At 37.1% G+C, this 26,979-nt stretch overlaps 2 protein-coding genes across 2 annotated transcripts in view; both read right to left on the reverse strand.

The window, feature by feature from the left end:
* Positions 1 to 19,814, reverse strand: part of LOC144366070 (heat shock factor protein 2-like) — a 112,772-nt gene extending 92,958 nt beyond the window's left edge. The window contains exons 1-6 of the mRNA XM_078019345.1: positions 19,567 to 19,814; positions 12,628 to 12,687; positions 9,553 to 9,661; positions 9,271 to 9,398; positions 8,336 to 8,460; positions 6,989 to 7,064 (exon numbers count right to left, since the gene is read on the reverse strand). Of these exons, the coding sequence (XP_077875471.1) occupies positions 6,992 to 7,064; positions 8,336 to 8,460; positions 9,271 to 9,398; positions 9,553 to 9,661; positions 12,628 to 12,687; positions 19,567 to 19,659 (588 nt within the window). The 5' untranslated portion in view covers positions 19,660 to 19,814 and the 3' untranslated portion in view covers positions 6,989 to 6,991. The remainder of the gene's footprint in view (positions 1 to 6,988; positions 7,065 to 8,335; positions 8,461 to 9,270; positions 9,399 to 9,552; positions 9,662 to 12,627; positions 12,688 to 19,566) is intronic.
* A 4,217-nt stretch (positions 19,815 to 24,031) lies between these two features.
* On the reverse strand, positions 24,032 to 26,636 carry LOC144366071 (ras-related GTP-binding protein C). Its single transcript, XM_078019347.1, has one exon. The coding sequence runs from the start codon at positions 26,619 to 26,621 to the stop codon at positions 25,332 to 25,334; it is 1,290 nt and encodes a 429-aa protein (XP_077875473.1). The 5' UTR covers positions 26,622 to 26,636; the 3' UTR covers positions 24,032 to 25,331.
* Between the last annotated feature and the right edge of the window lie 343 nt (positions 26,637 to 26,979).

Below are 26,979 nucleotides of genomic sequence, written 5' to 3' on the forward strand. Positions count from 1 at the left end.
GTTCTTCAGTTTATCTACTACCTGTCCTCTTGATTCCTGGGTCCTATAGGCCTGAGTGTTCCTCCCTGACCTAATCCAAACTCTATTTACACACTGCGTGATCACATACACCCACCAACTGTAGCAGTCTCACCTTAACTATGCCCACATTCCAGTTGAAAAGTAGGTAACTTCATTAGAAGAATACATTTGTACTGACTATACGTTATCAGATCCCATTATATATGCCTTAAAAATACAACTTACTTTTCAAACATCCTATGATTCTTGGGGACTTTTTATTTTGCTTTCTTTTCAATGGCATAGTATTTGCACAGCTTCCCACATACGTTATTTAACTGATTAATTAATTAATGTTTCGGTGCTAGGGATCCAACCTAGGGCCACGCTCACCAGGTAACCACTCTACCAATGAGTTACTCTTCCAGCCCACTATCTGATTTAGCTTCAGCCCTCAGTCTATCAGGTTAGAGAACATGCCATAGTGGAAAAAGCATAGTGGATTTTAACTAACAAGGATCAATATTTTAGTCCCTGCTCTATAACTAAGATAACTGCATGACTTTGGAAAGCCATTTAATCTCTGAGCATCTCAGTTTTCCAGTATAAAAAATACAAAGTTTGGACAAAACAGCTTGACTCTCAGTCTCTACTGCTATTAACAATGGATGATACTATGAAGTTAGCTCATAATCAAGATCTTCTCAAACTTGAGAATAAGAACATCAACTCCTGAGGTAAACAGTTAAGTAACTTTCCTGTATTACTGTAAAGTTTTATGACATTGGAAAACATTTATCTATTGTCAGACTTGCATAGCATCACTGCAGGTTGCTAGGAGGCAGTAAATGTTTTTACAAGCAAAAAGCCTTCACTTTTTCCTACTGCTATCTACTTAAAAAAAAAAAAAAGAAGAAGAAGAAAAAGGTTTACACAACTACTGGTCTAAAACATCCCTTTTGTTTACTCAGAGCAATTGATAGACATTTTATTCTAATTTTATTTTGGTACTAGGATTAAACCCAGGGTGCTTTACCACTGGGTTACATCCCCAGCTCTTTCTATTTTTTATTTTGAGACAGGGTATTGATAAGTATCTTAGAACCTTGATAAATTGCTGAGTCTGGCCTCCAACTGGCAATTCTCCTGCCTATACCTCCCAAGTCCCTGGGATTACAGGTGTGTGCTGCTGCTGCATCGTGTATTTTTATTTTTTTGGTACTGGACATTGAACCCATAAGCACTTTACCATTGAGATACATCCTCAGTTCTTTTTATTTTTAAATTTTCAGCCAGGCTTGATAAATTGCTGGGGCTAGCCTCAAATTTAAGATCATCCTGCCTCAGCCTCTTATGTCCCTGAAATTACAGGCAAACCTATCCCACCTGAGTTCTTAAAGATGTAAACTCAAGAAAAAGAGAGGCTGCTTTGGGGCTGGAGATGTGGCTCAGTGGTTGAGTACTTTTTTTAAAAAAGTAATAAAAAACATAAGCTATCCCAATTATTAGTTTTTTAAAGTGGATCCCATATGCAACCGTATATATTATCCATATCTTTAGAAAGTTGGGTAGATAAGTGAGAAAATGCATGAATTATCATATACTACTACCAGCAATATAAAATTATTAAAAAATAAAGGAACGTTTTAAATTTAACTTCCCTCTATCCCACCTCCCTCGATAAGTGTTAAGCACGCCAAGAAGAATTATAGCAAGGAAAATATTTAATTTGTCAATAGATAAAGATGCTGTCAATATACGCATTTCATGACCAACATATAAATCCATCAATAAATGGTAAAATTTTATATATTTCATACACACACATCATATATTTTATTATATATATATATAAAATATAGAGGATGCATTCTGAAGTGGCATGTTCAGGCTTCATTCTTACCCTATAATTCTTGTTGAATGGTGCAATGGGGTGAAATCATCCTGGAAATTTGCACTGGTGGAGTTAGAAGAATCGACATCTTTCCCAGATGAGTAACAAATACCATGTGTGTAAATATAGTTACTAATTGGTAATATAGAAATATATATATCTCCATCCCAGATACTAAATAATAAAGGCTAGAAATAATGTTGGAGCAGGTTAGGGCAACTCAATTAAAAGGACAATTTATCAAGAATGCTGGAAGTTCTACATACCAGCCTGGCACTTGCAGTTCCACCTACGCAGGAGGCTGAGGTAGAGGATAACTTGAGTCCAGGTGTTAGAGCCCACCCAGGGCAACATGTAATGCCGTGTGACCCCATCTCCAAAAAGTAAAACATAAATGGAAAAGGAAGTGGGGGGGGGAGAAGGAGAAAAAGAAAAAGTTCTACGTTCTGTATGTTCCATATACAAAGTATAGTCTAGCAGGCCGTGCTGAAGAAAATGTCTTTGTGTAATGCTCAGCAAAGAAATTTTCTAACTTTTTGTTTCTCTAGGAGTGAGAAACAGAATAGGAATAGTGGTTGTATTAACGTTAAATATATAGTTACATATATTATGTAATATAATATATATTTAAGTGATAGGTATATAGGTATACACACACACAAACACACACACAGTGTACAGCACCTGGCACATAAGAAAAAAAATCAAGAAAATATTTCCAGTAGCTATAGTAACAAAAACGGCAGGGTACTAGCACCAAAACAGATGCAGAGACCAATGGTAGAGAAAAAAAGACACAGAGACAAACCCACATAAATAGATATCTCATACTAGACAAAGGAATCAAAAATATTCATTGGAGAAAAGAGAGCCTCTTCGACAAATAGTGCTGGGAAAACTGGAAATTCACATGTAACAAAATGAATTTAAACCCCTATCTCTCACCCTGCATAAAACTCAAAGTGGGTCAAAGACTTAGGCATTAGAAAAAAGAGCTTGTGCCTAAAAGAAGAAAAGTAGGCCCAAATCTTTCACCATGTTAGCTTAGGAACCGACTTCCTTAACAAGACTTCTAAAAGGCAAGAAATAAAATCAAGAATCGATAAATGGGATGGATTCAAACTATAAAGCTTCTTCACAACAAAGAAAACAACCAAGAATGTGAAGAGACAGCCTACAGAATAGAAGAAAATCTTTACCACGTACACCTCAGATACTGCATTAATATCCAGAATATATTAAAAACTCAAAAAACTTAACACCAACAAAACAACTCAATCAATAAATGGGCCAAGGAACTGAACAGACATTTCAAAGAAGAAATACAATCCCAATCAACAAATATAGGAAAAACTGTTGCACATCTCTGGCAATTAGAGAAACGCAAATCAAAACCACTCTAATACTAGTCAGAATGGTAATTATCAAGAATATAAGCAATAGTAAAGCGTTGGCAAAAAAAGTGCTGGTGGCAAAGTAAAGTGGTACAATCAGTGTGGAAAGAATTATGGAGATTCCTCAGAAAACATGGAATGGAACCACCACTTGACCCAACTATCCCACTCTTCAGTCTATACCCAAAGGACTTAATATCAGCATACTATATTGACACAGCCTCATCATGTTTTACAGCAGCTCAATTCACAATAGCTAAACTATGGAACCAGGCAAATGGATGGAACTACAGAACATCATGCTAAGTAAAATAAGCCAATCCCCAAAAAACCAAAGAATAAACGTTTTCTCCGATAAGCAGATGCTGATCCATAGTGGGCACAGACAGGTAAGAAAGAATTAAGGAATGTTGGATTGTGCAGAGGGGAATGAGGGGAGAGGTGGGACAGTGAGGATGGGAAGGAGGGTAGAATGAGACAGACATTATTACCCTGTGTACATGTATAATCACACTAATGGTGTGACTGCCCCGTGTAGTCAGAGGAATGAGAAGTTGTGCTCCTTTTGTGTACAATGTGTCAAAATGCATTCTACTGTCATGCATAACTAATTAGAACAAATTTTAAAAAAGGGAGACCAGTAGACTAGAAGAAGGGGATGGGGGAGGGAGACAGTAGAAAATGAAATTGAATAAATTATACTGTTTTATTGTGTGCACATATGAATACATTATAATAAATCCACTGTTATGTATAATACAATAATAGAAAAGGGGAAAAAAATAAAACACACCAGCTTTCAGGCAGATTTTTTTTTTTTTTTTAGTTCCTATCTTTTACTTAAAATGATTTCAAGATGACATTATGCAAAATAGAAAACTGGTGTTTGACAGGAAACATTTTCCTCATACTACATAATATAATTAGAGGCAAAAGGAATTGCCAGTTCTCAGAACAGATCATAAAATTATGAAGTCAGAAAAAGCTGGTTCTATGAAGAATATTGTTGAGACCCATCTATGAAACCTCCCTGCTCACAATCAAGATATGCTGATTTAATCTTTGACATGTGATTAAATTTATAGGAAAAACTTAAAACACATCAAAACATGAAGAAGCTTTCAAATTTTTTAGCACTGTTTCTTAAAGTGTGATCCACAGCCCAGCAGCATTGGCATGGGAACAGGTTAGACATGTAAATGATCAGCCCCATTACAGAACTGATGAATCTGAAATTCTGAGGAAGGAGCCCAGTAATACTTGTGTTTAGTAAGCTTTCCAAGTGATACTGCTGCATGAGAAAGAGTGACTCAGGGTATGCCTTGAAATTACATTATCAACTTTCTACCTAAAGGTGGTAAAAAATTAAGGATCATAAACTCAACTATAAAAAGCAGTGTATCAAAGAGAGGCTAGGAATCAAGGCCAAAAATGTTGAAAAACTATTTAATTCTGCAGAAGACTCACTTACAAGCTTTATGAAATAAGTACATAATTAAAATAGAATATTATAAATTAAAAATACCTAAGCTATAGCTTTAAAACTGCACATCACCCTCCAAAAAAATGGCTACAAAGTAGAATGCTTTACAATCAATATCAACTTTTCAATGAACAAATATTAAAACATTTTAACTGAAGAGTTAAGACAGCATTAGAGTCTATGACAAAGACACTAAATTGTTTATTTAAAAAAAAAATGCTAACAGCCAGTGAAAATGCAACATTGAAGGTTAAAGATATCTATGGAACAATTCAACTTCAATTTTTTGAATTCATAAAATAAATATTATCACAGGTTTCTAAAAACATCAGTGACTGAATTTCAGAAAAAACAAATCACTAGCCAGGCATGGTGGTGGCATGCCTATAACCTAGTGTCTCAGGAGGCTGAGGCAGAAGGATCCCAAGTTCAAAGCTAGTCTCAGCAACTTAAAGCGACCCTGTCTCAAAATTAAAAATAAGAAGGGCTGGTGATATGGCTCAGTGGTAGAGCACCTCTTGGGTTTAATCTCTGGTATCAAACAATAAATAAATAAATAAACAAAAATCACTGCCCAAAATTCTTTCTACATCTCAGTTCCTCAGTTCTCTTGACACTGGCATCATGTTGTATAGTGCTTTTTCTCTGAAGCAGATAGGCACCAGACTTTAAAAAACAAAAAAAAAGTACTATGGATTGAGTTATGTTCTCAGCCCTTTATTTTCAATTTTGAGACAGGTCTCCCTAAGTTGCCCAGGTTGGCTGGAAACTTTTTTGCCTCAACCTCCTGAGTAGCTGAATTACAGGCATCCACCACTTTGCCCAGCAACATTTAACATTTTTATCATTTAACTTCTGTACTTGACAACTCCTATAACTGGTACCTCAATATACTTATATACTTAGTATATACTCATATATACTAAGTTAATCAAAAGCCAACATTAAATAGCAAACTTAAGAGCCAATTCCAGGGGCACATTAAAAATAAGTGTTTGTCATCATGAATTATGCAAATCCACTCACCAATACACATATATTTAAATATAAATTTGATGAAAAAATATTAGTGTTCATGAAAAACTGAAATGCAATGTAACTATTATACTAATAATTCTTGTTTAAAAAAAAACCCTACAGATGAAGGTGTATTTTTAGTTAACATTTAATCAAAATTGTGTTTTCTGAAAAATTTTAAGTACATATTAAAATACATGTCTTCTTTTAAATCAGATATTCTTAATAGGGGTATGCATTAGAGACCCCGATATAAATGTTTAAAACACATATTTAAACTAAACACTTAGATTTGAATTCTCCTATATTCAACCTTAATTTGCACATTGATTAAAAAAAAAGAAGAAGAATCTATTTTGACTACAGGCCAAAGGCTGCAATTACTATTTATTTCTGCTCTAAGTTTGCTCCACTAGACCCAGATCCCGTCAGTCACAGACCTATTTTTAGTTCAAGGGCCTTCCAAGTAGGAACAAGCTGAATCTCTCCCCCATCTTCCCATTTAAAAACCTGCAGCTTAGAGTCCATTCATTTACTCATAAGAAAAAAATAGCTGCCTTAATTATTTTTATATTTCATCTCTTATTAACAAATGAAAGTTGATATGCAAACATTAAATCAGAAGAACACATTTTAGGTTCAATATAAAATCTAAGATTCATTTTACAGCATTATATTAATGATTTTATTTTATTATGGTAATCATTATATAATGATTTTATACAGAAACTAATTATCACATCCACTGAAAAATCCTTTTGAATTCCTAATTGGGTCAAATTATTTAAAAATTAACTATGCCTATTATAATAAAAAGTAAGGGGAAATCTCCCACAAAACACAGTAAGACTGTTTTATAATAATAATAATAAAAAGTGCTAAGAAATTGGCTAGTGTATTAATTAAGCTCCCAAGAATAAAGTATCTCAAAATTGTTATGCCAGGTAAAAGCTACTGAGATATTATATGAGAGTATAGAACAATCATCATTAGCTATGAGAAATGTTTCTGCTGTTGTTAAAAAGGATATATAATATAACACTTGGCTTAATTTGTTTGTCTTCAAAATTTTACTTTTGTGTATTTAATACATAAAAAACAAAGATCAATTACTAACTACTCAACAGAGGTTTTGTTGTGTTACACACATAATTCATTAAACAAATGTAAATGATAGTCACAAGGAAAAGAGCTTCTTACCTTTCAAATAACTTGTTGCTGCTGTGCATGCTTTGCTCTTAATTCAGACACCTCCTTCCAAAGGGACTCATTCTCACTATTATAATTAAAAAATAAATAAAATAAACAAAAAAGATTTAGTCAGAAAACCAAACCCCAGTATCTTAATTAAGAATACTAGAGAATTAAAAAACACAAACCTAGAGAACTTAACTATGTTTGTTTTCACTATGATATGTATTTTTATGAGACCAGAAACCTGGTTCAATAATACAGGAATGACAACTATCTCAACACAACTCCAGAATCATTCCTTCTTAAATGTATTATCTGCTATTCATGGCAAAATATAAAAAAAAAAAAAAAACCCACTTAAAACACACTTCTATATCCATATAGTAGCAAGCAATTTACTCCTTTTGATAATGTGGTTCATTACTTTTTTTAATGTTCATCACTTAAGTGAGGTTAGACTTTGTGAATCATCTTAGGAAACAAAAGTGACATTTACTAAACAATTGATGTGCTTCAGGCACTATGCTAAACGTTTCAATTAAGCATTTAAATTTCTCTAAAATCAGCCAAGTAAGGAAGAATTGTCTTGAAAGATTAAGACACTGAGGTACAGAGAATTTGTGGGAACCTGCCCAGTGTCACACAGATAATTCTATAACTGTTAAAGCCAAACTAAAGTGAGACTCTCAAACTACCTTGATAACTGTCTCAAACAAGCATATGCAAACCACCGTTTTATTTTTTTAAAAGATGGAATATTCAACAATGTCAAACCAATAACTTGCCCAATACTAAGATTCTTTTCATTTGCTGTTTCTTAATTGAAATTGCATTGTCATTAGCAGAGTGAAAATGGTGAGAAGACCAGGAAAACCTATCAAGTAATGTCATAAAACAAAACAAAGCATCTTTTTGAAGAAAAAGGTTTAAATAACATTCTCCCACACCTATGCAGAACAAATATCAAGTAGGGCAAATCTCTTGGGTTCTTTTATTCCCAACTTTTTGTGACCTACTTTTTCCTAATAGAACTCATGGAAGAATTTTAAAGGAGGAGAAGGAAAAAAAAAAAAAGGATGAGTAATATATAAGATTTTTTGTGTGTGCGCTCTTTTGTTTGTGAACACCTAAGTAGAAATGTATTTCCTACACTAAAGACTTATTATTTCTTCAGTAATATTTGTTTATAAAATTGTTTTGATGTTCTTAGGTTCATATGTGATCCTGACCATCACAACTAAAACATATTATTAAAGTTAAGTCTATGACTACAAATCAAAAGTAATAAGAACCAATGCACCAGACAACTCCAACACCCAACACATTAGTATTATATTTGGAAGAATGGCTTACCTTTTTAATTCTGAAAGTCTGGACTCAATTGTTTCCTGTTTTATTTGAACCTTCTGAGGACTGCTTATAATTTTTGTTAAATCTTCCTGGCGAATTTTATTTTCTTCTGGTTTTGAAAACGAAACCTTCCAAAAAGCAAATTTAGAAAATCAAAAATACACGGCACACCCATGATTATAATTCAAAGCTTCCCTATTATAAGAATTTTTTGTGATCTACTCTCAAAGGGAGATTTTGTTCTAAAAGCACAGGGTGGAATTCTAGGAAAAGAATACACTTCACAGTTCATCCAGAGAGAAAGCAAGAAATAATCAGAAAAAAAAAAAAAAATTTCTCTAAGTTTCCATGAGCAGTAACATCTTAGGGTTTTTTTCTTTTTCTTCTGCCAAATTCCCTGTAATTTTCAAGCCTTTTTATTACCACATTCCACTTTTAATTAAATTTATACAGTAATGGCTACATGGTAGGTCATTTTCTTTCATGGTTTACAGCCCTTTTATGGATTTAGTAAAAATATCTTATTTCACCAAAAGATATTCATTCAAAAACGTAATAATTAATGCCTATCATGTACAAAGGACTTATTCTGTACAATGGATATATATCAGTAAACAACAAAAAAATCCTACAGTGAGGACTTTTTTTCAGTCAACACAGGAATGAACCTTCCTATTGTAATAATGACTCTTCATCCTCAATCAGAATGTTGTAAGCATTTTCCTTTCATCAAGAAAATGAAGAATGAGCTCTCACTACAGATGAACACAGGGAAAGGTGGAAGATAGAATATTTAATTAAAGTTTTATTGGTCTGATTCATTCTAACAAAGAACACCTGTGTATTTTCCGTACATTCTGCATTACAATAGCTAAAACTGCTCATTGGTCAATCATACATGTCAAAATCTTAGCTAAATAATATTAACAACAACTCACCTTCCTTTTAATGTTCTCCAACAAGTCATCCTGGCCTTGTTTGAAGTAAGGATGCTGAAATTCAACAGGACCATCTCTTTCCTGCTTTACTATTCCAGAGTCAGTATGTACTACTTTACGGAAACCATCTGAAAAAGATTGAAAATTTACTCAGACTGGAATTAGACAACAGTCAAAAAGTCACACTGCTTGTGTGTAATTTTTCTTTATCATCTTAATGAGAAAAAAATGGTTTAATCAGTAATTGGTTAGCAGAACAAATAAACTGCTGTCCATACTTACACATATTTAGTTGCCTTACAAAGCTTGCCATGTTATTGTGCTTGAAGTATTTTGGAAGAATTTCTTTTGCAAATCTTTGTTCATCCAAGACCAGAAAACTTTGGCCATTCTAAAGAAAACCAGAAAAGGTCAATTAGTTAAGGTTCTCTGGCACACTCATATATATGAATCCCAAACCTGTCCTGACCAGTCCTTCCATGATACCTTCAAATCAAAATTCTATTCCTGATAATGGCAACAACAACAAATTGCAAGTAAGTTCCAAACTGCAATTAAATTTTTTGATATCTACCTGACACCAAATACTGCATTATATCATTAGCATTTCCATTAAATAAGAAAAATAGACCATTTCTGCTATCTTGTATAACAATAAAATAAATAAGATAAATTAAAAGGAAACACATTTTATCAGTATCTGTAGTAGACACTATACTAAGATGCACTGATTACAAATCAACTGCAAAACTCTAAGCTATATGTTTACTACATTAACACTGAAAGTTAACAGTGGCCAGGTGAGGGGGCCCAAGCCTGTAATCCCAGAGGGTAGGAAGGCTGAGGGAGGAGGATCTAATAAATATCCACAATACATACAAAACTCCTACAATTCAACAACAAAAATCAAACAACCTAATTAAAACAAAATAAAACAAAAGACTGTAGTAGACCTTTCTCCAAAGAACATTTACAAATATAGTCAATAAGCACATGAAAAGGCACTCAATATCACTAATCATTAGAAGTAAAATCAAAACCACAATGAGATACCTACTACTTCGTAGCCATTAAGATGGTCATGAGCAAAAAACAAAAAATAAGTATTGATGAAGATGTGGAGAAATTTGAACTCGTGTGAATTGCCAATGGAATATAAAAGTGTGGCTGCTATGGAAAGAGTATAGTAGTTCCTCAAAAAATTAAAACAATCACTATAATATCCAGCAATTCCTGTTATAGATATGTACCTAAAAGAAGAAAAAGAAGCATAAACTTTGAAGCTCACAATAGCATTATTTATAATAGCCAAAAGGCAGAAACAACCAAAATGTCCAACAGTTGAATAGATAAACAAAATGTAGTATACGCAATGAAATATTCAGTCTTAAAAAGTTAGTCATGACACATGCTGCAACATGGATGAACCTTAAAGACATTATGATAAATGAAATAAGATACTCACAAAAGTATAAATACTATGCAATTCCACTTACATGAAATATCAAGAAAAGTCAATTTCATAAAAACAAAGTGGAATGGTGGTGGTTAGGAGCCGCAAAAAGAGTTGGGCATTACTATTTTGTGGGCATGGAGTTTAGTGTGGAAAGAAGAAAAACATTCTGAAGGTAGAAGGCAATAAATGTTACCTAACAATGTGAATGCATTTAATGCCACCAAACTATATGTTCAAAATGGCAAAAACAGTTAGTTTTACGCCATTTACATTTTGCTACAATTAAAAAAACAAGTGGGAACATCGATGATTTGGAAATCAAATACTGAGCTTTTCAATAAAGGTGCTAGACAACTGAATATGTAGGAAATAGTGAAACCAGATCCCTCAAACCACACACAGAAATCAATCCCACCTGAATTCAAGACATGAAATGCAAACCTTTAAAACTTTTGTATTTCATGTGAAATGCAAAACCTTTAAAAAAACTGCAACTGCAACAAAACAAAAATATACCAGTAACAACAGAACAATGTTAAGAATCTAAAAAGAGTTCTAAAATTATACAGGACCTAAAATACACACAAGTGTATACATACACAGAATCTTTAATACTAAAATAAAGAGGACAATGTGTTGTAAAGCTATTAATTCTCCCTAAATTAACCAATACGTCAAATTCTCTCTTAATTTAAAAAAAAAAAAGATTTTTAAAGTAAAGATGAAGCAGTGCTATTACAAGATACTTAAAAGTTTATTTGTAAAAAGAAACAAAAAGCCAGGCTCGGTGGTAAACACCTGTAATCCCAGTAGCTCAGGAGGCTAAGATAGGAGGATCACGAGTTCGAAGCCAGCCTCAGCAAAAGTTAGGCACTAAGCAACTCAGTGAGGCCCTTTCTCTAAATAAAAAATACAAATTAGGGCTGGGGATGTAGTTCAGTACCTGAGTTAGATTCCTGGTACTCACACCCAAAAAAGAAAAAGCATGAACCACAAAAAATTGATGAACTATACTAAAATTAAGGAGCGATACTCATCAGAAAAGGTACATAAGCCACAAACTGGGAGAAAATGAAGGCAACACATATAACCAAAACATGAATATAAAGTATAAGGAATTCCTGCAAAGAATAAAAGTAAAGACAAATAGAAAAATGTACAAAACAAACATGTCACAGAAAACATATGGCTAACTGAACATGAAAAGATTTTAGAACTTACTAGTAATTGGGGAAATATAAAAATCTCACTGAGAAAACATTTTATATCCTACTGCCCGCAGCCAGCTCGGGCAGCTAAACTAGAGGTCGCTCCAGTGAATTTTCTAAGGTATCAAATAAAACACAGACACACAATTTACCTCTAAATTCAAATCCCAGGAATTAAAGCTCCTCTGCCTTCAGCCTCAAGCTCCCCAAAAGGGAGAGCTAGGAATGTCACAAGAGGCTGGCGCGAGAGAGCTAGCAGGTTCTGGCCTGGTCTTTTATTCAGGGGGACTCTGGTTCTTAGAAATTTCCATCCAAAAAAGGTCAAGAGGGCCAGGGTTACAAGGACAGGTAAGGTAACTAGATCCCTGGGGATGTAGGAAGGCATGCCCAAGCATGAAGACACACTTGGCGGCATTTTTACTACTCTCAAGATAGGGGCCACCATCTACAGTCACTTGAAACTGGCAGGATCACTGAAAGTAACTGATAGGGCCTCAACTAATCAGGAGAGGAAAACTCTGGTCACAGGACATGGTGGCCACCCACAATATCCATTAATTGTTAAAAATTAAGACTGATAATATACAGTTTGAGGAAGAAAATTAACTGAGAAATTCAAGCACAGCTAATAATAGGAGAGTAAATAGATTTACTCTCGGGCTGGGGATGTGGCACAAGAGGTAGCGCACTCACCTGGCATGTGTGCGGCCCGAGTTCGATCTTCAGCACCACATACAAACAAAGATGTTGTGTCTGCCAAAAAATAAAAAATAAATATCAAAAATTCTCTCTTTCTCTCTCTATTAAAAAAAAATAGATTTGATCTCTTTGAGAAACAACGTGCACTATCTTAAAATATTCACGTTCTAATTCCAAGCAACTAATTCATATATAGACATACCTTACAGACACCTGATATAAAAATATTAGTAACAGCATGTGACACAGTTGATCATTTATCTTCCTAAACCATTTTCTTTCATTAACTTCGATGACCTTACTCCCTGATATTCCTCTTTTTCCACTGTTTGTTCTCAGACTCCTATGCTGGCTTGTTCTTGACTTTACATCCTCTGGATGCTGAATACCCAATCTTTCAGTTCCAGTTGCTTCATCAGTTTTCCCAGATTTCATTCAGCCCCATGACTTTGCCGCTCACAAGCGCCAAACTCTGCCCTGAAAGCCAAACTCATACCCAATAACTCATACCCAACATTTCCACTTAGATATCTCAGGGTAGGGAAATCCATCAAGCTGTTCAGAAATATTCCTGTTCTTCCTGTACTGCATTTCTCTCACCTTTTTTGGGGGGAGGGGAAAGGGGAGGAGGGAACTACTATGACCAGTGATTGAACTCAGAGAACTCAACTGACCACTAAGCCACATCCCCAGCCCTACTTTATATTTTATTAGCGACAGGGTATTACTAAGTTATTTAGTGCCTTGCTTTTGCTGAGGCTGGCTTTCAACTTTTGATGGTCCTGCTTCGGCCTCCCAGGTACTGGACAGGTGTGCACCATGGCACTCAGCCTCAATGATTCATTTTTAATCTCAAATTTAAAAACAGTAACCTCAACCAACGTTTCTGTTCAGGCTAAATCTGAACCGTTGTTAATTCTTTGTTCCTTCTCTACAGACAATTTACTAGCAAGTCTTGAAGCTCTACCTTCAAAGTGGAAATAGAATCTGACCTCTTCTCAGACCACTATGAATACAACTAGCCTAGTTTCAGCCACCATTTTCAATACCACACTGGAAAACTCTCAGTCTTCTAACTAGCTGCCAATATCCCTATTACAACCTTATGGCCCTAGGCCATCTGCTTCTACTTTTCTGATCTCTCTCTCCTAGTCTCTAAAAGATATATCAACAACATGGGCCTTCTTACTTTCTTAAACATTCCATATTCAAGGACTTTACATTTGCTACTCCCCCTTTCTGTGATCCGTCCTTTCTAATCATTTAGGTCTGTGCTCAAATGCCATCTCTTTAATACAGCTTTCCTTCTCACCCTTCCAAGTATCCACAAATTTCACTCAGTTTATGTGCCAATTATCAATTTATTGCTCCAAACACGTTATTTTTTGTACCTTCTGCAAACATGGAACAGGGTACCTTAAATTCTAATTGCCACAATTAACTCTTTTGTGGTAGAGGATATTTGAGAGAACCTGCAAGCACCTAGCTCTTGTAATGCATGATGATAGGAAGCAAACAAAGCACAACTTTCCCTGTCACTCCCTCTTATCCTTGGGCAGTGAAATGTCCCTAGCAATACCTCTCCCAACATTCACACTTGGATATGGAAATCCAAAGAACAAATTTACTCTCAAACAGGGGTCTGAATTTTTCTTAAAAGGGCCAGATAAATATTTTTTGCTTGTTGATAAGGTCAAGATTTTCTCTGTGTAACAAAAAAAAGCAGCTATAGGCAACATATAAATAGACTGATCACGGCTATGTTCCGATTAAATTCATAAAACAGATGACTGGCATTTGGGCTGTAGTTGATCAATCCTTGCTCAGAGTTCTAAATGTCAGATTTCCAGTAAGTTCCACCAGTCCAACACAAATGACTTCTCTTCCATTCAGTGAAATATGGCTACACTTTCTCCAACAAGGCCAGAATCCTAGCTTTGAGGGAAGTGTCCCTACTATGGCATTATCATAGCTATACCAACACTGACTGTTCCTACTAACTACCCCTATATTCTTTAGAGTTTTCTTTACTCCAATTCCTATGAAATAGTAATTCTATTAAACTTTCCCTATTGAAAATATTCTGTGGATGTTGTCTTTTGATTGGATCATAGCTGACAGACTGTTAACCTGTTTGCTCTCCTTTATGGTACTTATCACTGCTCAGTTATTCATATTGGCTTATTTTATCTATCAGTACCTTCTACTAGAATGTAAACTCCACGAACAAAAGCACTTTGGTTCACTACTGAATAAATTCCTAGTACCTAGCATACTGGGCATTAACAGGTCCACAACAAATATTTATGATTAACTTACTAAATGAATCTTTAGTTCAATATACTCAATCGTATCTGTCGAATCTCAACTCTTGGATAATATCAAATAAAGATGAAAGTTTCTTATTTGAATTTGCATTGTCTTCCTCACACAAAGCCCTCATTCACTCCTATCATTCTGTGTCTCTACTTTGGTATTCCTTCAGTCTCTACTCTAAAATTAATCAATTACATCTTTGAGTACAAAAATTCAACCTTATTGCCATAAACCCATAAGGCTCAAGCAATTCAACAGTGAATTCTCCCTTCTCCCTAAACATTTTACAAGGGTCAGAAAGCCATTACTGAGTGGGACAAGAGATTGGTACCTTCTCCTCCATCCTTACCCATAAATGTTGGCAAACTTTCCAAAAGTAGTCAGTAGCCATTGCTAATGTCTAAATTAAACTTTTGGCACTCTTAGTGTAGAATGCTCAAAATGTTCTTACAAATAATCTAATACTTTAGGATCACTGAAAACAATTTCTAGAATATAAATGTGCAACTTTAACAAGTCTGTAACTTCTCAATGTTCACCAATTATTTCTTAAGTCTTTAACTCCTCTTTTACATATACAAATAAAAATAATTTGCAAATGAGTCTTCCAACTTTTTTGCAGGCCCATCTAACTTGGATTTTACCCTTACTTTGCCATGTTTGTGTTTCACTCTAGAACATCAAAATAATGCAATGGTTGCCGGGATATTCAAATTCCTTCAAAACAGCTAGAAAACACTACAGTTTTCTGGTTTGCTCCCTCCACCTCCTATTTCTTTATTCATCTGTGCTGATTTGAGAATACTAGAGAATTTCCAAAAGGCACAAAAAGTGGAACAAATGGGTATGAGGTCTCTAGTGAAATCGTGCATCCTTCTCAAGCAATTTGAGAAACAGAGACAAAGGTAAGAATACTGACCTTATAGTAATTTCCTTCTTTTATGCTACTTTATAATAATTATCAACATTCAATAGCAGTAAAAGCTGTTCTTCACTATCAATGACAAGAACTTTCATTTAACCTCCATAACCTCTTGTCTCTGAGTATCAGGTTTCCCCAGTTTCTTCCTAGCTATACATGTGCCCTTCTCTTTAGGATATATTACATTTAAAAACATGCTTTAGGTTGTCTGAAAATACTATCTCTTGACTGTGGAAATAAATTGTTTACCTGAACAAAGAACTATTATATGAAATTTTGAAGTTATGGGAAATGTTAAAAAAAAAAAAAGACAACTTTTTGTTTGGGGAGAGAATAAAGGAAAAACTGAAATATGTATAGTGTGTTTTTCTTAAAGACCTTGGATCTAAAGACTTATTAAAAATTTTGAGTCAGTAACGAATTTAGTATAATTTTGATCATTCACAATATTATTTCTGTTTAATGAAGAGAGGATTATTTCACTTAATTTTGTCAAATTTCAAGAAAAACTAAAGTTACGTAAGTCTTTAGAACTGTTAAGCCAAACTTTCCAAACTGCAGCTGGTGAGTTTTCTGTCCTTGCCTTACACTCAAGTTAGAGATTATTTTCCGCCACTGGGGGAAAAATGCCTAAGAGATTCCTTGGTTCCCAAAACATCTGCTTCTTCTAAAAGGTCTTAATACGATTTTCAATCAGATACTATAAATGCTAAATTACCTCAACAGAAGTGCAGCACAAGTATGGGAAAATAAATAAATAAAACAGAAACAACTATAAATAGCAACTTTTAAAAGATGCGGGTAATTTATTTTGGTTTTTCATCTAACATCACTGTTTAAAAGTTTTACCTTTCAGTGTCAGCACTGCTTTTAGAAAATATGTGTGACAGCATGATTGAAGATAGGCAGGTGCACTAAGCTACTAGGTTAGTACTAGATAACATTTATCCAGATTTATCCACTAACTTGTGAAGGATATCATTTTTTTTTTAAACAGAGAGAGGGGAGAGAGAGAATTTTAATCTTTATTTTTTAGTTATCGGCGGACACAACATCTTTGTATGTGGTGCTAAGGATCGAACCCGGGCCGCACACATGCCAGGTGAGCGCGCTACCACTTGAGTCACATCCCCAGCCCCATGGACATCATTTTCGTATAAAATTAAACATGGAACCAGGCATGGTGGAGCACACCTGTAATCCCAGCGGCTCAGGAGGCTGAGGCAGGAGGATCTTGAGTTCAAAGCCAGCCTCAGCAACAGTGAGCCACTAGGCAACTCAGTGAGACCTTGTCTCTAAATAAAATACAAAATAGGACTGGGGATGTGGTTCAGCAGTTGAGTGCTTCTGGGTTCAATACTCGGTACCAAAGAAAATAAAAATTAAATATGGTGCTAATCTCTATATTAACTTTAGTACAGTTGGTGGAGCTCAGAAATCTATTGTTAGAAAATTGACCTTGGGGATCAGAAATCTAAGTTAAAAGGCTGATCTCCAATCTTGACTAGCTGTGTAACTATAGCTAAGTAATCCAACCTGTCTAAGCCTAGAATCCTCAATTATGGTGGGTGAGATGGAGTTAAACTAGATGATCTCTAAAATTCTTTTCAAATGTTCTTTATCATTTCTACCACTAGCACAGGGATTTCACTCATTCATCAAACACTAAACACTTATTGTAACTCTGGCACAGATACAGACCTGAGTTCATTTTCATTTTCCTACTGGTATATTAGAAAAATGAGTAGTTAAAATATACACTAAGCTGGGCACAGTGTCCCATGCCTGTAATCCTAGTGACTCAGGAGGCTGAGGGAGGAGGGCTGCAAATTCAAAGCCAGCTTCAGCAACTTTTGAGACCCAGTCTCAAAATAAAAAATAAAAAGGGCTGGGGATATGGCTTAGCAATTAAATGCCTGTGAATTCAATCCCCTGTGCAGAAAGAAAAAAAAAAAGCTGACTTAATAATTTAATAATGGAATATAAAATGATGGTCTTATTTCTTTGCCTTAAAATTCATGAAATTAAGTATTTGTGGATGAGTATGAAACTCTGCATTTGATACTGCAGAGAAAATAAGAATGTTATTAATATACTAGGCGTATGAGAAATTATTGGACTTGCCACTAACATAATAATAACCTTTTATTAAAACCAATTACCAATATATGTAGGTACCATTTCTAAGTAGTATAAATAAGGCTTTTCCAAGTCAAAAAGGTATGATAAAGTCAGCTCAGGCAGAAAGAGTACCTCATCCAATTTCTAACATGGATACATAGATGAGTAACACTCTGTGCTGATCCATCCTTGTCAACTTTTAATCCTTCTGACTGATGAAAAGCATGAGACATCTGTTTATTTTAAGTACATCCTAGTGGCTGGCTTTCTTATTTTCACCTTTCCTTGCACAACTGTACAGAATTCATCAAATGCTTAATATGCACAGCTTCACCCAGAGGGTTTAAAAAAAAAATCCAGTTGACAACACAAGAAAATTAAACACTAGAAAGTTTAAAAATGAATAAATGACACTAAGAATAGTCAAAATCTCATATGCTTGATATGGTACACTATTAAAAATAAAATTGAAAACTATTAATAAAAAGGAAACAAGCAGAAAGAAAACGGGAAAGGAGACAACATTTATTTAGCACGTAACAGGTGTCAGGCATTATGCTGGTAGTTTTGACTTGTTCTCAAAAACTCCATACATGAAAATATTCCCAACTAAGTGATCATCTACAGTTAAGAAAAACCCAAAATACCTCATAAACTGATTCCAATAATCCAAGTGTCTACTAAAGTAAATGTAGTGTCGATGTTAATAATCATTCTGTCTAGAATCTTTGTGTTTGGAACTAGAAAGGGTCTCGGGTCATGGAGGCAACCCATTCATCCATCCATCTTATGCACAGAGAAACTTAGACCAGACTGGATAAAAGGCTTGAGCGGGGTTATCCTTGTTTGGAAGCAGAGTCATGATCAAATAATCTAGGCACCCATATACCATTCTGCGGGCAACTGGGGAAATTTAGTAATTCATCCTTAGCTCCTCATCAAGTTACTGAACACGGTCTATTAGCACTTTCATTATCATAATTATAAAATACCCGATTACACAAATGGCCCGTCTCCAAAGAATACTTTGCCATTTTCTATTTAATGTTTGAAAAAGCCATTGATAAGCAATACCCTGCGTCTGAACATCTGCCTACTCCCCAGACAGCTCTCCACATAAAAGATCCCAGATGCAAAGCGAGGGGTGTGTGCGTGTGGTCAGGTCGCTAGGGTACAGATTTCCCCAGCTAACCCCGCGCCGAAGAGCCCGGCCTGGATCTCCGGGTTCCGATCCCTACCCGAGCCGGATGGAGGATGAGTGTGCAATAACGTGGCTCCCGCGCCCTAGGTACCTCGTCTGCCTAGGCTGCGCGGGGCCGCTTCGGAACGCTACCCGGACGACCGTTACGGGCCGCCCCTCCCCCACCGCGGCCTGCGGCGAGCGGTGCGGCCGGGCCCAGCTCCCCTCGTGTACAACACCAGGGGTCTTCTAGAGGCTGCGCGCAAAGGCCGCGCGCGGTGCCGCACAGCCGCCGCGCGCCTGGCAGGGAGCGTGGAGCCGCAGGCCCCGAGGGACAACCCCGCAGGAGGGAGCGGTAGGAGGCGGTTCGGAGACCGCGGTGCCCCGACCATACCTGGCTCCAGGTGGTGAACTCGTTGGTGTGGGTTTCCTCCACAAACGTCCACAGCTTGCTGAGGAAAGCCGGCACGTTCCAACTCTGCTTCATTGTTAACCAGACGCAGGGATTCCGAATTTTACACCCGAACCCAGCAGCGGCGGTGGTGGTGCTGGCGGAGGCAACAGCGACGGCAGCTGGCTGAGGCGTTCGCGGCGGCAGCAACTGCTCCCGGAGAACGCCCACCACGCAGGCGCAGCAGCTCTCGGGCCCCGCCCCCACCCCGCCCCGCCCCCAGCCAGCCCCCCCCAGCCAGCCCCCCCCAGCCAGCCCCGCCCCCAGCCAGCCCCGCCCCCCAGCCAGCCCCGCCCCCCAGCCAGCCCCGCCCCCCAGCCAGCCCCGCCCCCCAGCCAGCCCCGCCGGGCGCTCAGCTAGGCTGGGAGGCCTGGGGACCGCACGTGACAGACAAATCTCTGTGCTCCGCCCATGCGCGCTGGTCTCGCGCCCGTCCTCCGGGGAGCCAGTCCTAGGCCCCGGCCACGCCACAGAGAAAAGTGATTGGATGCTGCCGGCGTGATGGGCGGGAGTTAAAGGGGACGCTGCCTTCTCATTCGCCTTTTCTAAGGGAGGTTTCGCTGTAGCGGACCTCCAGCTTAGGAGAAGGCCCTTAGTTGTTTCTATTGGGAAGGGCATTGAATTCTCTGGCTGTGTCAGAAAGGGCTACAAAAAGCCATCAGGGGCTTTTGAGTCATAAGTTTAGCAAGCAAAGTGTAATTTGCATCTGGCTAGTGGAAGGGATAAATCACGTGAGGCAGAGGGCAGCTTTCCAATGTGATGTGTTAGGCCCAAATAGAAACTGTTAAAATAATGAACCTTATCCTTAAATTTTAATTAGGGGAAAGCGACTCCTTTAAAATATTTATCGAAAAGAGGAATTTAAACAATAACTATTTTGTAAATACGGATTACTGTAAACCAGGCACTGTAATAGGCATGCTGTTACATGTTGTTTATAATTATGCAAACATCAGTGCCTACTCTGTGCCCAGCCTAAAATGAATTAGCCTAATTCTTTTCTGGGGAGGGGGTAAGGAGAGTGAGGGGGAGTTTAGGAGGTGGAACAGAATTAAACCCAGGAGCACTTAACCACTGAGTCACATCCCCAGTCCATCATCATCATTATTATTATTATTATTATTGTTATTATTATTATTATTATTTTGATGTAGGGTCTTCCTAAATTGCTAAGGGCCTCGCTAAATTGCAGAATTTTAATTCTCCTGCCTCAGCCTCTGGAGCTGCTGGGTTTACAGGCCTGTGCCATCAGGCCCAGCTCATTGTCTAATACTTTATATTATTTTAGTCAAATTAATTGTTCCTTCAGGTACACTGTAGGTACATTTTTATTTACCCGAAATAGTTTGGCATATGGAAAAAATTATTGGGCAAGGAAAAAGTAAGTCTGAGCTTGGGTTCAGCTTCAGGGACACTTTAATGTATGTTAAATTACACTGGTTCTGTGTCATTTGGAAGAATTCTTTAATGTATCTGCAAAGGTTTTTTCCCATTTCTTCCTTGGAGATAAGAATATATTTTCCTATAGTTTCCCTATTAATATAGCTGAAAAATTCTTTGAAAGTATGAAGAATTGTGCAAAATTAAACTTTTAGCTTTTACAATAGTCAGCAAAAAATAAGATTTGCAAATAAAGATAATTCACTGTAGAATTAGTTTCCTACCTAGGTATATGTAAAATAGTCTATTTTTTAAAATGTACATAATTTCCAATGCGCACATATTGATTGAATACTGACTTTGTGTTCAGCACTGGCTTATTCGCTGAAACAAAATCAGATGTATGAAGGGATACAAGTAATAAAGGTTTTTGATTAGCTTTTAAATATGACAAGGGCTTTACAGCTCTTATTCAATCCCCACAACCATCCAATCATTGAAGCTTCAAAGTACCTGATTCAGATTCCCATCCAATCAATTATGCAAAAATCTGATATCAACAGTGTAACCAGACTTAGTGATTAATAATTATTTTCAAGGATAAGAAGACTGAAGCCAAAGATGAACTACACAGAGGTTTCTACCTACATTCCTTTCTGGACAATGTGTTGATTTTTCTCCATTTTGGAATGGTATTTACCAGATCTAGTGCCTCTTACATCAAATGTGAGTGAAACTCAACGAACTGACATTTTTCTCCACAATCCTACAGATACCTTTCTAAAACACAAATCTGAAAACCTTATCTTCTCTTTGAAGTCATTCAGTGGCTTCCCATAATTTCCAGAACTAAGTCTAAAATTCCCCTATTTGAGCCAAGAGAAAGCTATTGTATATGCATCCAAGGCTATGATGCTTCTAGCAACCAGAAATGTCAACATCATGCTTCTATGGCAATAGCAAATATTTAAGCTTGACAAAATAATCTAATATTTGGTGTTCAGGGGAGATTTCACCATTGGATAAAAATGAAAGAAAATACCTTTATTCTTTGGTATTTTCATAACCGTTAATGCAACATCAGGAAACTAAATCTTACTTGTAACTTTTTGGGAATTGGTAGCTGAAGATATATTCTATATCTGTTTTGGACTAATTTCTTTATGCTTTATTTTTCACTAGTTCAATTAATAATTTATGGTAACTATCTCCTGTAGACTTACTCAACTGCAAGAGGAGAAAAGCAGCTAATATTTATGGAGATATTTACGGGCATTGAGATTGAGAGAATTTTGGTCATATTCCCACAGGCTCACAAATCAGCATGTTTCCGTATGGAAATATGTATGTACATATGAGAGGGTACTGGGAGCGTGCAAAATATTTCCACTTTGAAGCCTATGTCTTTCCACTATGTTGTTTAGGATTTATCTTATGATGGGCCTATTCTATGATGGATGAAACCTGGTGTCTCAAGTCTCCTGTATCTGATGTGTCTGGAATAAGTGCTTGCCATCCCCAGTCCAAAGTGGTAGCCTTCCATTTGCTTCTCTTTCTCTTCTCAAGCCTATAACTGGGCTGCAGTTTTCTGTTTTGGTGCAGATTTGGGCCTCCAGTGTATTCCCACTTGACTTGGCTGCTCTCTTAGCTCTTACACATGGTTTGTCACAGGAAGACTGACTTTAAAAATTAAGACTATTATAATAAATACAAGAAAGTACAACAAAATGCTGCTTTTTCCAGGATAACTGTTTTGACATTTTTTAAATTATCAAAATCTGTAATAACAAATATGCTACTCCCACAAACAAACAAAAACATAATATTTTGGGTCTCCTGTTTTACCTAGAGCTTAATTAGGTAACTGAGTACTCCAGACCTGAGTCTTGTTTCAACCAGATAGATCATTTGGATCTTGATGCAAGGTGTTATAGGGTGATTCATGCTCCATAAAAATTCATATGTTGAAATCTTCACCCTGGTGCTTCAAAATTCTCCAGACATCCCCAAAGCCCAACTATTATGCATATTAGAATAAGTTTGACCATACTTGGAGATGAGGTCCTTCAAGGTGATATCCACCCTTCCTACTTCATTTTTATTTTTCTTGTTTTCATTTTATTTGTTCACTCTATAATTACATGCCATCTTAATCTAAAAAATGAAAATTATTTTTCTCCAATTTATTTATATCAGTAGGACATGTGGATGGATTGAATCCAATATGACTGGAAGAGCATACAATACAGACAACACACAGAGCAAGGGGTGACTATGTGAGAACATAAGGAAAAGACAGCTAGTTGGAAGCCAACAAAACGTGCCTTAGAGGAAACCAGACTTGCCAACACCTTGATCTTGGATTTTAATCTCCAGAATTGTGAGAACAGATTTGTGTTGTTTAATCCACCTAGTAACTCTAGCACACTAATATAGTAGGTGAACAATGTAGCAGCCTATTTGGCTTCCCTGCCTTGGGTTATCTCTCAGTGCTGTCCTCAGTAGAGAAGTTTGCCATACACAGCGAACACCGGATCTGCCAGTGTTCACTCCCATCTGGTCTGTAGCCAGTTTTAGCCCTGGTTCTTCCTGTTCTCTCTCTCTCCCTTGCACACTGTTATTACTAAAAACTTCTGTAGTTAAGACTGCTCATGTATTCTCTGCAGGAGGTTCATGATTTCAAGCTACACCAAATTCTCCAGACGTCCCCAAAGCCCAACTATTATGCATATTAGAACAAGTTTAACCAAAATATTTTATTATGACAGTTGATTTATAATGACTGGATAAATTAATACACATTTTAAATTATTATTAATATTTGTATTTAATAACAAAAAATTAGTGATTAGATATTAAAGTATTATTCTTGCCCTAGGTGAGCCAAGAATTATTTACCTTTATTAAAATTAGAATTATCTGTGTGATATTTGTCATTAATTTATTTTTATTTTTTTTTGGAGTAAATACATTTATTGATACCCATTTTATATATAGTTCAATGAAATAATCTATAAATATAAAAGCATTTTCTTTTGGATATCACCATGGTCCATGTAAATACTCAACAGTCAAAATCACCTGAAGGAAGCACTCCAAGTCACACTGTTAGGTTTACAGACCTGAATATATATATTCCATTAAACAGTGGCACTTAAGTACTCAAGTGGTCCAGTGGCTTTGGGACATATGACTACCAGGCATGTGGAGTAAAAATAATGTGTAAATTTAAATCAACAGAAAGGGTATCAAGCACTGACAAAAAGAAACAATTACAAATTAATATCCCAGGTGAAGTAAGTACCACAGTTGATACTTGGTGTCAGAATACTGGAGACAAGGTATGTTAAACAGCACATGTGGCACGGCATGCTCTCTCCAACACCCAGTGGAGTTCACCAGTGCTTTAGAGTCATTCGTGGTCAACAAACATCAATTCTTAAAGAATCTAGATAGCTTAGAATAAAAGGTATGGGGAGGCTGATATCAAGATTAAAGAAAAGTGGACTAAATATTTCAGTGACATAATCCCCCTAGAAGGGGATTGTGGGGAAAAAATTAAACTCCTTTGTTACATTTAGCATGATCATTTATCAAACGCAGGAGGAAAAAACTCATACATCTGGTATTCAAAACACAGGTGTAAAAATTTTCTTCTGCTTCAAAGTTTTTTCCTCAATACTTCCAAGGGAATGGGTGCAGCCACTGTTGAGCCTTGCTCTCCACCTGATGCAGCACAAAATTTTCTCTCATTTCTTCAATAACAATCACAGGAATGTCTTTTGCTGCGATCAGACGATGCGATGCGTCCTCTGAGTTAGCAAGCGAGTGCATTTCAAAGGTCTTAGAGGTGCAATGTCCAAAACTGAGATCGGAGAGGCAGTGTTAGAACTCAAGCAAAGCAGGGTTTAGAGACTACTCAAACAAAAACCTAAAGGAAGCATATAAAAATTCAGTTTTTTCTATTATTTTCAGCTGGAATTGATGGCAACATTCCCTGGTATGATGAATAAATGGTGTGATCTCCAGGTCCAAAATATCCCAACTATCTAAGTAGGACCCAAAAGAGGAGAAAGACACACTTGAGTTCTGTGGTGTCTAGAATTCCTTTTTTTTTTTTTTTGCCATTTTTAAAAAAAGAAATAGTAGCTTCAGTTATATACCGCTGGTTGAAGGGGTTTTCATCCAAATGAGAAACTCTACCCCTCGTCTCTAGTGGAACAGGCACCAGATTCCCACAAGCAGCTGCTCCCATGTCCTGCAGCACGTGGCATCTGACCCTCGAGTGAAGAGTAAGCTGGCATCGAGCCCTGTTGCTGTAATTCAGACTAGATGGCATTTCGTGGCGTGCCATTGTGTGCCAATGCTTTCAGGCTAGGGGCACTGGTCTGGTGACTACAGCTCCTATGAGAAGTCACACCCACCTCAAAAACCTCATGAATAGCTTTTCGGAAACAGTGGAAGTTGTAGTCTATTAAACCTTTTCGTTCAAAGCTCTCTTCCCTAAGAATGCAGACTGGTGCCAAAAATTTAGTCACCTCCTTTAAATAAAGGACAGTTGTGTTATTCAGCTTGATAATTGCCATAGATTCTTTGTCATAAGCACTTCCACTTCCATCTTCCTTTAACCCATATATACAAGACACATCAATTACAACATCAATCATGTCACAGCAAAGTTCATAAGACTGCATATCCACGGGGGAACTGTCTGTTGCAATGTAGATTTTGCTGACAACATCAAAGAGAAAAGCTTTTTCAATACCTGAATTTGATATAAAGGTATTTAATAGGTTTTCCAAGGTTGGCAGTTGTGGAATGAGTTTCTGCACCACCTTACTAAAGGCTTCAAATATTGAGTGGTCATAGATACTAGTCAAATAAAAGCTAAGATGGAGTTTTTCTAGTCCAGCATCTGCAAGGTCATCATTGGCCCTCTGATGAATGTCCCTCTGTGTTTCTATTTTGTGATCATCAGACAGACCATCAACTTTGTGAATAAAAACCTCAAAATTCATGTCTGGGTTAACTTTGTAGGCTTTAGAAACAGTAATGTGAAGTCTTGTTAAAGCCTCCATGTAGTCATCCTGTGCATCAATGACATATATCAATGCTCCTGTTCCCCTGAAGATCATCTTGTAGTCAAGGGTTGGGTCAAAAAAGTCCATCTGCCCAGGAAAATCCCAAATCTGGAAATTCACAAAGGAGCTATTGGAAATGTCGTCTTTATAAATCTTGTTGGTACTTTCCAAAAAGAGGGTCTCATTGGGTGACATCTTATGGAACACCACCTTCTGGATGGAGGACTTGCCGCTGCGCCGCAGCCCCATGAGCAGAATCCTCGGCTTGGAGCTGTCAGCGCCCCCTGGGCCACAGCCGTCGCGGCCCCCGCCCCAACCCCGCCGCCCGCCGCCCGCCGCCGCCGCCTTCTCTTCTTCCTCCTCCACGCCGCAGCCGAAGTCCTTTGGGAACGAATCCGCCGCGCCATAACTACCTGCGAGGGGCCTCTCCTCCGCCCCGTACTGCAGGGACGTGATGCTGGACCGCCGCCGCCCGCGCCCAGACAGGCCAGGCCAGGCCGCCGCCTCCCCAGGCCGCCGCCGCCGCCGCCCTGTCATTAATCTAAAAAGAGTTTAATGAATATGCAATAAAAAGTCCTTGATGACCTAAGGGAAAAAAGTTTACCTGGATGTTTTAGAGGTGAAACCAATTTTTCCTCTTTGCTAGCTTCCTGCTTTTGAATTAAATAAATAATTCTATGACTTTATGTTATTTACTTTAAACTGAAACTGTACATCAGAAGATGTCACTCCTATGCTCACTCTGCAAAATGTCCTCATTTGACTCCAAGAAACAACTTTGAATGCCCATAAGAGCCTACCTGATTTGTCTCCCCATGACCTGTACCCTCACCCCTCCAGCTTCTCTCTTACTACTCTCATTTCTGCCCAGATAGAGTGGACTCTTTATTGTTCT

This window comes from Ictidomys tridecemlineatus, chromosome 8, assembly GCF_052094955.1.
Source record: "Ictidomys tridecemlineatus isolate mIctTri1 chromosome 8, mIctTri1.hap1, whole genome shotgun sequence".
NCBI lineage: Eukaryota > Metazoa > Chordata > Mammalia > Rodentia > Sciuridae > Ictidomys > Ictidomys tridecemlineatus.